Here is a 14,000-nt window from a genome sequence, read left to right on the forward strand (position 1 = left end):
TGAAAGGTGACAGAATCCTGATATTTTTCCAAATAAAATAAATACTTTTGAACTCTTTAGTTTCCTGCTTCATAACAACTGTAATGGGGTGGATTTAGAATAGAATAATTCTTTCATTGTCCCACAAGGGGAAAGTTGGTAGTTTATTTTTAACTGTCCCAACACACAGAGGCATGGCTGAGTGCTGCAAACCTTCACCTCTACTAATGTTTTTGTTTTAGGAACCTGTTTATTCTATTTTATTTGAGTGTAAACTTGGTGTGGAAATTAAACTTGGTGGATTACTTGCTGTGGAGTCCTTTGATTGCCTGCTGTGTTTAAATGCGCTGCATAAATTAACAGATTTGGCTGAATTTGTGAATGATGTAGACTCATTCAAAAGGTGGTTGTTTTGCATAAGTTTCACTGTGTGGTCGGAGTCCACCAATGTATCGCTGTATAAGTTGTTAAAAAAATATATATATATATATATATTTTTTAAATACAGACTCAGGTTTTCTGAGTTTGAGAAATTTACCAGATTAATGGTTTTTGAAATGGTTTGGCATACTGCACCATGTTTTACTTCAGCTGTCCAATATGTGAGACTTTGTGTAACTCATCTCAGACATGTTGAGTGTAGAAAATAAAGTTGCTCACTGCTGCATTAACAGGCTGATACTCATGTTTAAACCCTCAGGAGGTGACTAATGGTGCATTTTGCAGGTGTGTGATTTTGTCTCATAAATGCAGCAAAATCATCCATTGTTCTCTTCCTGTTGTCGTGCTACTGAATTGTGACATTTCAGAAAAACATACATAAATACAGGAGTCAGCAAGTGGCCTCGTTTAAAGTGTATTTTATAAATTTACGTATTCAGCTTTTTTTTTAATAACATACAATAGAAACAGTGCTGATTTAAGTCGACTTTGGAGAAATATCTGGCATAAATAAAGTCCAGTATTGAGTCCAGTACAGAAACAGTAATTCAGAATACAAATCTTTGTCACTTAATGGATAAAAAATATTTGGATATAAAAATATTTCTACACACAAATACCAACTGCAGTTGTCCAGCAACTGCAGAACAATAAAAAAGAACAATCATACACTTTACAAAAGCTCATTTCTCTTTTTAAATTAATGTTTAGAGTGGAGTTTTAATCTGGGTTGAATGCTGTCAGTAGCAAACAGTATAATCAATTCCTTTTAAAGGCACCGAGAGAGCAGTAGTTAAGGCAAAAGTTAGTCATTTATTTGAGGATGGTATACGTGTCTATTATGGCCAAACATTTCATTTCCACCCACGTAACACATGCTAAACTCCTTTATAACCAAAGCAGATACAGGCTGCTGAATTTCCCCTTCTTTGTCTTTTTCCAGAGTTCAACCTAATTAAAAAAAAAAATCATTTGCTAATCAAAGACATTCTTATTTCATATCTGCATCAACTTGCCAACGTGCAACTTCAACCCTCTCCTTTCTCCTGACTTCAAACCTCTCCACAAAACATCAACAAGCACCAGAGGCGGAGCTTGTCTCCCTCTGCTATTCAACCTGAGGACAGTTTCCATTTTGCACGACGCCAGGGACGCAGAGGTTCAGGTTGTGCACCCTCCTGTAGACGAAGTGGAAGACCTGAGCGCGCGGCCGGCTGTGGAGCTCGGCTTTGATTCGCTGAGGGTGCGTGTCTGGGGTGAGCTGCTGGCTGGTTTCCTCGTTGACCAGAAACAGAGCGTAGTTCTCAGGGTCGGAGATCCTGAACTTCTGGGCGCACAGTGAGCAGACCTCTTCTGTGGTGGTGTACGGGTGGACGACCAGCGTTTTGGCCGTGCAGCCCGCCCCCGGCTCTTGCAGCGCAACTCGGAGATAGTTCTAGAGAGAAAAGAGTTCAAGTTTAGAAAACTGTAAAATGAACGAAAGGGGCATTTCTGAGGAGGTGAGCAGGCAGGAAACCAACATGCAGTGACAAAGATTTTACATGCAGTAATGTTACCACGAGCAACATGCTGTGATGTTAGTACAGATGAGACACAGCACCTTCCATGCCCCTGTCCAAAGCTGGATTTACTCTTACTGGTACAAGTTTGACTCACTGCCTGGATGGTCAAGGTCGGCTCAGGTCAGGTGATACCTGAAAGTCGTCCACACACGGTACTGAACGCTGGGCGGTCCGCCGGCGGTGCCACTGGTGCAACGTGTTCCTGGCCTCGGAGCTCAGCACCCGGGCTGCCTGCTCCTCCTGGAAGTTCTTGATGAGGGACATGGCTCCGTAGGCGCTGGTCAGGTAGTAACCGCCTGGGGTAAAAATTAAATACAAAAAGAAATGAAACCAACCGAAGTTAAAAATAATTAAGAAAAATGAAGACAGTTGCTCCTTTGTGGCAGAAATGAATCAGATTTGGTGCATAAGGGTCAAAGATATTTACCTACATAGCCGATTATTAAACATTTTCAGTTTACGTGCCAGACAGCTTGGCGCTGATGGGAAAATATTTCACTCTTGGTACATTAAACCTTCTTATTTTTCCCTTTTGAAGTGGTTCCAGGCCATTAAAAATCAAAACACTGACTGGAATTTCCTTGCTGTGAGGACTTTTCCTTCCTATGCAAGCATTTATCAAGTTTTCTCAAAGAACCTTCAAAAAAACTGGAGCTGAGAGTCACTGTAAAAGACCTCAGTGATATGCTCGATACTGGACCTTACACCTTCTACTGAAGGCAAAACAAAGACCATGCAGCTTTAAAAAGAAGAAACAAACAGGTTAAATGACTTTAGACAGAAACTGTTGGGACACTTTGCAGTTCAGTCTTTATTTATAGTATTTATCATCATCCTGCGAGTGAACTTTGTGTCTTTAGTTTCCACTAAATACCAAGCCTCATAATGAAGACATCAATGCTAAAATAAGGAAAACCTCACATTTGTTTTTTTTAATCAAACTTTAAAAAGGAACTACTTCTGTAGATTTTTGGCCGCTAGGGGGCAGCACAGCAGGCCAAGTCAATTTCTCCATAAGCACATTTTAAAGACAACAGGTGAACAGAGCGCTGTACAGCAGCACTCTGAACCAATTAAAACCAATTATAATAAAGTAACAACAGAACAATTAAAGTCATTAAAAACAAAACATCTGTAACTAACTCATCAAGTAGTGATGATTTTGGTAATGATTAAACCTCTGCCCTCATAGACACACGTGCCCCGCATCATTTCCAACCAGCAGCATTCACGGCTCTTTCACTCCCGCGAACAGTAACTAACACTAGTGTTACACAACAGACCATGACATGGTTTTAGTTAGAAAACATAACTCATTTGTTTCTCTTTCAGCTGTGTCATGGGTCCGAAGGGTTAATGACTCATTGTTAGCAGAAGGTGTACTGCTCTATAATTTACCAGCTTTTAAAACATCGCTCTGGGCCAGTGATGGAGATGAAAATACTTCAGTGAATCTTTAAATTCTTTCGTTTCTCAGGTTAGCGTCATGGTTGTACAGTACAGTACAGTACAGTTGTACTCATTCAGTAATGTATATACCTTACATATTGTACATATATTTATTACTTTTTAGATTAGCCATTTTTATATTTTGCTTGTTTTACATTATTGTATTTTGCACAACTCTGTTGCTTGTGAAGCTCGCACACAAGAATTTCACTCACATGTACTGTACCAGTGTACCTGCACATGTGATGTGACAATAAAAGTGATTTGATTTGATTACAGCTGTTACCAGCTGAATGTGGGAGTCATCTATTCATTCATTTATTTTTTTTTAATTTAAAAAGGAAAGGGCTTTTCCCCAGATAAGTGCCAGATCGGCACCTTCCAAAGATATTTTAGCCAGAGCCAAAGGAAAATCCCTAGCTCTGGAAAATCCTGATAAAATCTGTATCTTGTAAGTTCCCCTCACTCAAACCTCTAACACAAAGACATATGAGACTTTTGAAAATTATTCTCCCAAGTTTTGTCAACAATAGGAGAAAAAATAAACACTCTGGCTCAAATACACCAAAAACTAAAGGGTCACTTCATACTAATGATGAGTAACTACAGGAATACACCAGGCGAGGCTGTGCATGTTAAAGCTGTGGGCTTTTTCCTTGCACTTGAATCAATTCTTGAGATTCTACCAGACGCACTGCAGCATCTTTCAGAAGCCTCCAAAACATTCATCAAGAAAGGATCACTAAAAATGCCACCAGGTGGATTTTGTTTAAATTAAACAGAAGGCACATGAAGCTGCACAGAACAGGCGAGAGGGACTCGGCAAAGGCTTGGAGACCCTGAGCAGACTGAACTCCACCCCTGAATGCTCCCGGCGTGAATGAAAGACATGTGAAGGTGTAGCAAAGACACACACCTGGTTTATTCTCTGTGGTTTTGTTTACTCAGACATGATGCACATTTTTGAAAAAGATTTTTAGGGTGATTCATCTCATTTTCAGATATGTTTTATTTTAAATGTCACCAAGCTAAAAGTACACAGAGCAACTTAACGTGCTGTTTCATACATGGCCCTGACAGCCACACACTCACATATACAGGCGATTATTCATTATTTAGACAAACAATGAGTAACATCTTACAGCTGAGAGCTCGTCATCTACTATCATTAACATTGCTGATAAAACGTTTCACCCACCACAAAAAACCTGAGTGATCTGACCGCTAATATGGAGTCGGACCCTTTGTCGTTGCCGTTTCTCTGACTTATTACCTACTAAATTATTCATGAGCAGTATTTCTGTATAATGTTTTTTCAAAAGAAAACAGCTCCAAGTTTGTTGCTGCTGGTAATAAAACTGATAAGAGCAGCAATACTGACTCAAAACATCAAAGCTGTAAAACCATAACAATGAGTAATAAGATGCTGTAAAAGCTGCACAGTTATTAAAGGAAAGAGTTTGGAGATAAAACTCGGCAGGTTCATCGCTACATGCAGCAGCGGCAGATTATTCAAAATATTCCTTACAACAATCAGTCCTGATACAACATCCTAATACTGTCAACCAGACTGTGGCAGGAAACCACTCCTCTCACAGTCTGAACTTCCACTACGTGACTTCCACCTATAATCTTGGGTATGTACATCCATTAAACTGGAAGCTTCCTGTTCTCACACAGTCAAAATGGCAAGACCTTCCTCTGACCAGGTTACAAAACAGGGTGGACCTCTTTAGCCTCACAGCACACTGGTGTGCCCAACCTGAAGAATGAAGCATCTAAACTTTAAGACGAGGTGATGTTTTCAGTGAGCAGACCTCAGAGTCTCCCTCTGCTTTATTTAAAGTCCTGCTTTAACAATGTTACACATCAGTAGGAAAGGCTCTGTTATGACCCAATAATCTTTTCCTAGCAAACTAGTTTGGTACCTAAATGTATTATAGACATTGATCTTTTAAAGTATAAGGCATACTGTTGTTCTAACTATTTTCATATGCAGCTAAACTGAATCATGATTAGATATCGTGAAGTTATTTTTCTAAACCATGAAAAGAATTCTGCGAATATTGAGCGAACATTTCTCAGATGGTAACTGTGTCTGTAACCGATGCACAAGTGCTACTGTAATGTGTATGTCCTGTGTAACCGACAGAACCTACCCTCTCCTTGAAGCAGGGATGGATCCAGCAGCTCCATCATGTACTGGATCTCCGTGTCCAGCTGTGGCATGTCGCACTGAGCCACCACATAAGTGAGCATGGGCAGGAAGTCATCGGCACCGTACATCCTCCCTGGAAGGAAACAGATGGAGAGCAGAGGGGGATGTAGGTGTGGCAGGTTTGTATTTTCAAATTATTTTTCACTTTTATATCATTTTCAGTTCGTTTCCAGAGTTCGTTAGATCGTTCTCAGTTCTGCTTTTGCTTGAAAATGTTAAAATGTTTCATTTTAGTTTCGTTTTTATTCATTTTGACGTTAGGTTTAGTCATTTTTAATTGGAATTGTATGGAGGGCATATGTCAAGAGGCGTGATTTAGGAAAATCAGAACAGGTGTTACTTTTTGAAAACTCCTTTTGGAAGCAGTTGACTCACAGTCTAGACATCCAGAGTCTCAACAAACACGCCCATCAAAGCCTCATCAGCCAAGTTGTGATAACTACTATCACAAATGAATAAATTCTAAAACTACACAATCATTTGTCTGGTTTTTCTTTTTCTTTTTTTTTTTAGAATAAAACAATGTTTTTTTATATCTAATTTTAGTTTTTAGTTTCATTTCAGTTAACTACAATAACCTTGATGGTAGCTGCACAGGTCAGGCAGAGGAAGGAAAAGGAAAAAAATCGCAGCTGTAAACAATCAGAGGAAACTGACAAACTGGGAACAAATTGACTTTTCCATACCTGAGTTATCCTGCATGATGGTGTAAATGAGCTTACACACTCGCAGCAGCAGTGACACCTTCTTCTCGGGGGAATACATCTTCCTCATGTTCAGGAACTTCTGCCGGATTTTCTCAATAGCCACGGCATCAGGGGGCACAGCACCATCCACCCCGAGCTCCTGAGGCTTTTTGGTCTTAGCCAGGGCCAAGTTCTCCCTCAGCTGCTGCCAAGCTCCACTGCTCACCTGCAGCGAAGAGAGACAATGCATCACTGATATCAGGGCTTCATCTTTAGCATTGCTTATCTCCTCATTTATAAAGACACTTTTCTAAGATCTTCACCTGGAAGTCATGCAAAGCCGTCTCGATGACGCTGTTCAGAGGTTTTAAGACACATTTGTGCATGGCCTTCTCCAGCACCTGGTCTGTGGAAGAGGACACACCCACACACAGACAACCGGTTAAGCACCAGACACAATGTAATGATCATTTCTTTGAGTAATCAAATAATAAAGTGTGTCACTGCGTGTTGTGCAATGACAAGTTAAATAAAACTGAAACTGTACATTTGCTGTAACTCTTATGTACACTGCAGTTCCTGGGAAAGAATGAGGTGATTTACTGGTTAACCCAAAACCATCGTCACATGCTAATGACAGTCAGCATGCTTCCACAAAGGCAGCTGAGCTCATGTTCATCAACCCTGAAACTTGCACACTTTGACTTTTCTCACATTTAACACTGCACAGTCCTGGACACCGTCCTCACATATGGCTTAAATTCAGGCTAAGACTAAGTTATCAGGCTTAAATTATCCACCCTAATATCAGAGTGCATCATCTTTAAAGACTTAATGCTTTTAATCTGAAGCATCAGTAATTAAACCCAGATGACATGTGAGACATCACTGACAATAAGCTCAAAATGAGCATTCAGTCAGCAAACTGACTTTTTGTTTTCTTTATTTGCCAAAATTGATCATACCTGAATGTATTTCTTTCTTTCTTTTTATTATTTCTTTTTTAATTTATTTTTTGGAAATATGGCAATTTGACCCAGTGCACTATAAATGTATTTCAAGAAATCACATGGAAAATAAAATATCTGCATTTTTAAAATAATTTCTACTACATGATATTTGCATGTCAAAACGGAGACCATACCAAGAAATTCAGCTCGATTCAGTCAGCTCAACACTTTCGATGTTTCTATTTTTCAGTTGTTTTCTTTATTAGAAAATAACAACAACAACAACACCCTCCTACTTCACCAGAAGTTGATTCTGTTCATCTGGACGTAGCGTTTTTGGGAGAAACATTTCGTCACTCATCCAACTGACTTCTTCAGTCTCAGCTGACTGCAGGTTCCCCCAATCTTATAAACAGTACATACTCCTACCTCAGATATTACCAGCTGCATCTCTGTGGGGCTCACATAACCACTTTATGTTTAGGAGACACTTTTGAATTCCAGTCTGTTTGCTCTCATCAGCAAAACAAAGAGACTCCCTCAAATCGAAATCAGAGACCAAGTAGACTGACCTACCCCCACTTCATGCATGTCTCTGGGACTGTGAGAGGAGAAGCCACGGAGACACGGGGAAAACACAGGGATGGTTTGGCAACAGTGCAAACCACCGCGCCATCATGCTGCCAGAAGAACGTTTAAGACATAAAATGAACAGGAAGTCATTTGAGTATGAGGATGCACAATGTCTGACAGCAGAGAAGGCCCTCAGGCACATGATGCCCTTTACCATCCATCCTGTGATGAAATCATTTACGAGGATGTCAAGCTATGTCCGATATGTCTCCCTAATGCCAAGGCTCCTCTCACAAAGTTGCCTCCTAAACAGCAGCAGGAGAACAAATCAGATTTAAGCGTGATTATCTCCACTAATCACAGCAGCCTGATTTACTTTGATTAGTGGACATAACAAAAAAGCTCAAGTTGGTTGAATAATCTCTTTATTTGCTACAGTATAGTGTTTTTTTGGCTCTTTTTTTATGTGTAAGAACAGATTATATGAACATGTGGGCTAATGGGAAACATTAGCTATCTTAACACTAAAAAGCAGAAAAAGGTAAATAATTGGAACAAGGATCAACGCATGCCTTTCAAAGCTGAAGCCACAAAATGAGTAAATAAACTAAACTTTAGAGTTTGACATTCAAACACTTGAAATCAGGTTGTGTCAGATAGATTACATGTTTATGGCTCTGATAACGTTAAAGAGTGACTGACCTTGAGTGTAAGCTTTAAGCATTTCGGTCATATACCAACCTGGAAGCAGATTCTACGTGATTGTAAATACAATGGCTCCATCTGTACCTCTGACCCACGTACCCGGGCTTCAAACCATTTCCTCAACTATGCCCAGCATGCTGCATTTCACACAATCGTGTGTTATTGTTCACTGACAGCGAGTATTCATGCAGCACAGGCAACCCCAGCCTCCAGGCGCTGTTTATGCCAGACTTATGCAATGATTTATGCAGAACAAAGTACAGTGCATGCACGCACAGGAATCCTGTTCTTATGAAGAATTGGTATTCTTTTTTGCTTTCATTGTGAGCCACAGAAGTACAGGATGACTACCTCCCAATTATACCGCTCACTCTGTACGAGAGCCAAGTGCTGTGGGTCACCTGAGACAAGGGCTTGGCGAGTCCTTTATTGCAAAATGCTTACAGATATAAATCTAGAGCCATAAAAAGGAAGCCTTGGATGACTCTGTTAGATCCTCACGTGCACACAAGGATGTGATCGGAGCCTCCTGAGGATCGACCGTTACATTTTCTGACTTTCTGATTTGTTGTTAGGTTTTATCTCAAAAGCAATTAAATCGAGAGGCAAACACGTACTCCTACATCTGAAGGAACACCGGAAGCGCATAATAAATATCTCATTTACTGATTTATACCCCGCCTTTCTTCGTCATTCACATTCTCTGTTTACTTATGAATTGGGGTGTGTGCTGCCAGTCAAAAGCCTCCCTATAAGCTAACCATTCTGCTTCTCCCACTCACAATACTTCAAGTGTTGCGCTCTCTAAAATCACTCCAAATTTTGCACTTCAAGCTTTCCTTTTCATTATAAACACAAAAGAGTGAACATTTTGTTCTGCTGCAACATAACCGCACTCCCCAGTATTTCTGTAAACACACCCGAGAGGCTCGAAGGGTCACCTTAGCTCCACTTCTCCTTTTTCACAGTTATGTGTGAGTGTAACATGACATCAGGCGGACTGTCGGCTCTCAGCTCGGACTTTTTTTTCGGACAGCAGACAAACGAGGGCCTAATCTGAGCCACTTTATGCTCATTTATGTTTCAGTTCCGGTGCTCACAAATGTTAAAGCAGGCTGGATGTGGCTCAGACGTCCTGAGCTGGGTTACAGCAACTATTATGGGTGTTAGACTTGGCCAAAACTCACAACACACCTCATTTGGCTCATGTAAGGTGGATGTGGAGCTAAGTTTAGGCAGCCAGACTCATCCTGATACATCAGCGTCACTCAAGGCCAAATGTGGCTCACAGGAAACTGAAGATGTGGGCCACATTTGGGCCAATGACTAGTAAAGTACACTCAAGTTTGTAGATTTCCATTTTGCAAACTATTGAATCAAAGTCTGCCTGCTTATTAAACATGTTTACATTAGTTCTCCTCTCCAAAGGGAACCTTTGTGAGCGCGAGATTGTTTATGTGCGGTCTGTTAGTACAATCAGAAAGGATCATTTCTCTGTCCCTGAACAAGGCTTTGCTGTTATTGTTTACAATGAACAAGGGGATGTGAGATGTGTGCAAAGACATGCTCACATATTCTGCAAAGCTAGTGCACAATAATCTGATCAGAATGAAGCGTCCCTTTCAGACAGTTTTCCATATGTGCAAACTATTTTTTCAAATGTTCTGACATCACTGAGAAAGCAACACTTTAAAAAAAAATATCCAGCAGGACCTGATGGATCCTAACACGAGCAGCAGTATAATGAATGAAATGAAGGCATACGAGGGTACTTTTTGACACAGTTCTGTAGCCTAGAGTCCTGACATCTAATAACACCCCCACCAAGTTAAATATATACCTAAAAGCAACACCTGTCCTTCAAAGTCAAACTCAACTACAGTGTGAGATTATGCCGACAAACGCAGGCCAGGAATAACTCACTAGGGCACAGCACGCTAGCATGTCTGTAATTCAACACTGCTAATGAGGCACACTAATATGGAAAGTTCGACGACACAATGCAAGGCTTCAGCACTGTCGATGAATTTAGTGATTTTGAAACCCTCTGAATCACTAATGGCCCAATATGTCTGGAATGTGAACATGTAGAGATCTGAAAGCTGTCAGATACATGACAAAAACATGACACACCTGCACCCACACAAAGATGTTTTACAAAGTCAGGACGAGCAGCCCATACTGCAAATCTCCAAGTCACATTTCACTTTAAACACTTACCAATCTGGTCCTCAGGTATGAGGGACTCAATAGGAGGGTCGAGCTCAGAGCTCTGGCGCAGGTAAGCCTTCATCTGTGTCATAAACTGCCTGAGAGTCTGCAGAAAATCCATCCCTGATGTGTGACAGCTTCGATTCTCCTGAACGAAGCCGATGTAGTCCTGAACCAGGGAGCCAAAGTACGAGCTTTTGTCCCTGGACAGCTCAGCGATCCTTTTCACCGTCCGCCTCTCCGGGGTCATGAGGGAGCTGAGCATGCCGCTGACCTTACTGAAGCGCCCCTTCAAGGCCCTGGGAAGGATGAAGGAACTACCGCTTATGCTCACGCCGACCTTTCGGCTCCGGGCTCTGAAGGATGGACGGAGGCGCATTTCTAAGTCTGTCTCCATGCCAACTCCGTAGTCTTCCTCCTCTTCTTCCCCATCGTCATCGTCCTCACTGCTGTCCTCCACCGGGTCTTGGTGATTTAGGTGTAATGATGGGGTAGGGGCCAGGCCCAGGGAGAATCCAGGAGATTGGGAGTATTCCAGTGAGTCGGAGGAAGAAGTAGACATGCTCATGTCGCTGAGTCGCTGGTGTCCCCTCTCATTAGGACCGGACGGACTCTCAGTGTTATTCTCCAGATCCGCAGGGGTGGCAGATGGAGGCTGGCAGGATGGCAGTTTGGCACGAGACAGGGCCTTGGCGATGGTCTCATCATCCAGGGCAATGTGGCAGCGGTGAGACTCCAAATCCGGCTTCTTTGGCCTCGGAGGCGGTGGGTTTGAAGGCACGGGGATTGGTGAGCTGGCACTTTTGGACGATCCGCTGTGCTTGATACCCATCGAAGGTCGAGCGGGTGCCGGGCGCTTATTTGAGGATTGGTGCTGCCTTGTAATTACAGCCTCTGGCATGCTCTTTGGTCTGGCAGTAGCTGCTGGAGGTCCAGGTGGAGGTGGGGCAGGACGCCGGCGTGGCATCGAGCGCGGCGGCGGGGGGCGAGGGGGCCGCGATTTGCTGTTGGGTTTGATTTTGTCCACGTGTGGATCACTGCTTTGGCTGCCAGTTAAAGGCTTTGATTCCTCTGCATTCTCCAGGGTGGACTCGACAGCCTTTGAAGGCGGCTCCTCCTCAGAGCTGCTACGGCGGTGCGGATGAGTTTGGAGAAAGAGCGGGCTAACGAAGCACAGAGGACCGCTGGAATGTCTTCTCTCTAGGTGAAAGTTAGGTGGAGGTGCATGGGATTGTAAGGTTGCCGGTGCGCTGTCACAGTGAGCCCTGGTGTGTCTCTGCTGTGACCCCTCGACCTCGCTGTTCCTGTTGGTCCGCTGGGGGCTGAGGGTCCGGCTCAGAGGGCGACAGGGACGGGGGGAGGTGTGCCGCTGACTGCACAGGGCAGAGTCCCAGAAACCTGTAACACACAGACGTAAAGAAACCGTCAGAGGCAAACATTAACCAGCGTCTCCTGAGACAAGTCAAAACTCCCACAGAGAATGAATCCTCAGAGCAGCCGGTGTGTTCAAATTAAAGCAGCAGCAGAGTTTTCAGCAGGTTCTCACCACTAACTTTGTTTGTTCCCTTTAAGTTTTCAAAGTTTTGTCCGTCTTTCCTGCTTGTTTGTCGTCTAGAAGTGTTCTATATTCAGCCCGTGCCTCTCTGCTCTGATTCACTGGATGCCGACACACACCCAGAGAGAGGGAGCCACACACGCTAACCACACAGTGGGAGGGCACTAAAAACTCCACATAGCGCACAGTCCCTCCACCCCTTTCTTCCTGCTCTGCATTTCCTTGTAGCTCTGAGTAGATTCAGTATCAGTCTTCTTTCTTTCTAATATCTAGTGTTAAATTTAAAGTCTGTGAATCTCATTTGAACAACTTTCTTCTTCTGTTTCTTTACACTGACAGTGCATAAACATGCCAGGGGAGTGGAGGAAATGCTCTCACTCCACTGAATCATCCCATTGTTTTCAGCTGCTTGGCAAGACAGACCTCATTCTAACACAGCCTGCTGCGAGAACAACTACAAAATAAAGCATCTGTGGAATCCCATCATAAACGCACGGCTACAGCATAAAGATTTAACCACCCTTTAAGAGAACAGACAACAAATAATCCACACTCTGCATACATCTACACAGTTGTTGCCACTTAAAAATGGAAACAAACTCAGGGGAAATGAAGAAGCAGCTCCAGCTGCTAGGTCAGTTTCATATGTCCTGTAATCCTTTGGTGTCTGGGGACTGAAATCTGCCTGTGGGATTCTTGCTGGTCCATGTGAGCAATGAGCACCTGACACTGTCGTGTGTGTCCGCAGAGCAACCCAACAGCAAGCAACCCAACCTGAATAAACACCACACGTAAAACTGACTGACCACAGAGTAGGCTGAGCGCAGTTCCCCTTTATCCAAGTAAAGATGTGCACTTTAAAGTGCCTCAAACACACTTTCACTTAGCTTAAATACTACAAATAAGACATTTGTTTATACTGAGTGAAGCTCACCACATTAAAACCACAGGTTTTTTTTTAGGTATAAATAAATTCATTAATTCAATGCAGACGTTTATTTACACATATAAAGTTACTGACAATAATAACCTCATCACTTCCTGCATGTTCTGCAAACTAAAACAATATCAGGAAAGTCAGGAATGTTCCACCAGAGATTCCTTAAGGGTTTTATTGTGAAATATCCATGCAGGAAGTCTTTAGAGTCTTTTGTTTGCACCATAGACTGTATATAAATGATGGATGAAGTGACAGTGATGTAACCCATGCTGCTGCCATGTTTTTTTAGAGCCAGTAAATACCATGTTCAGGTGAGAGGGTGTTAAATTATTAGCTACATAAACGGTCTACCTACAATGCACAATGCTAATGTGCTAATGAGTGCTAGGCAGCAAACTAATAAAACATGAATTTCTAACAACTACTGATTTCACTAACCAAACTGTAGCACAAACATTTTGGATGGTCTTGCCTCACAGCAGAATATTTGTCAGATTAAGTTATTACGAAGGGACAAACTAACCATAAAGACCAAAACTGTTTTTGCAGCACGCTGTAAACATGGTGATTTCTGCTGTGAAGCCAGACATGCAAGATTTAACATGTGTATGGGGATTTACTTGCTTAAACAATGTTTGCTTGCCTTAATAAGTGGACCAACCTTTGCTGGAATGATACAGATTAATTTAAGTCGCCACATTTGCATAATTTTCCCAGAAGTCCCCACTTGG

At 42.3% G+C, this 14,000-nt stretch overlaps 1 protein-coding gene across 2 annotated transcripts in view; it reads right to left on the reverse strand.

Annotated features, from left to right (window-relative positions):
* Positions 1-829: 829 nt before the first annotated feature.
* LOC134629566 (ras and Rab interactor 2-like) overlaps positions 830-14,000 on the reverse strand; it is a 40,343-nt gene continuing 27,172 nt past the window's right edge. Inside the window, exons 8-13 of one of the 2 annotated variants that reach the window (XM_063477011.1) lie at positions 10,784-12,172; positions 6,659-6,741; positions 6,336-6,561; positions 5,591-5,722; positions 2,115-2,278; positions 830-1,855 (exon numbers count right to left, since the gene is read on the reverse strand). In XM_063477011.1, coding sequence (XP_063333081.1) covers positions 1,529-1,855; positions 2,115-2,278; positions 5,591-5,722; positions 6,336-6,561; positions 6,659-6,741; positions 10,784-12,172 — 2,321 coding nt within the window. In that variant the 3' untranslated portion in view covers positions 830-1,528. Of the gene's footprint in view, positions 1,856-2,076; positions 2,279-5,590; positions 5,723-6,335; positions 6,562-6,658; positions 6,742-10,783; positions 12,173-14,000 lie in introns of both variants that reach the window. The other variant, XM_063477012.1, reaches the window with a different exon arrangement.

This window comes from Pelmatolapia mariae, linkage group LG6 (genome assembly GCF_036321145.2).
Source record: "Pelmatolapia mariae isolate MD_Pm_ZW linkage group LG6, Pm_UMD_F_2, whole genome shotgun sequence".
Lineage (NCBI taxonomy): Eukaryota > Metazoa > Chordata > Actinopteri > Cichliformes > Cichlidae > Pelmatolapia > Pelmatolapia mariae.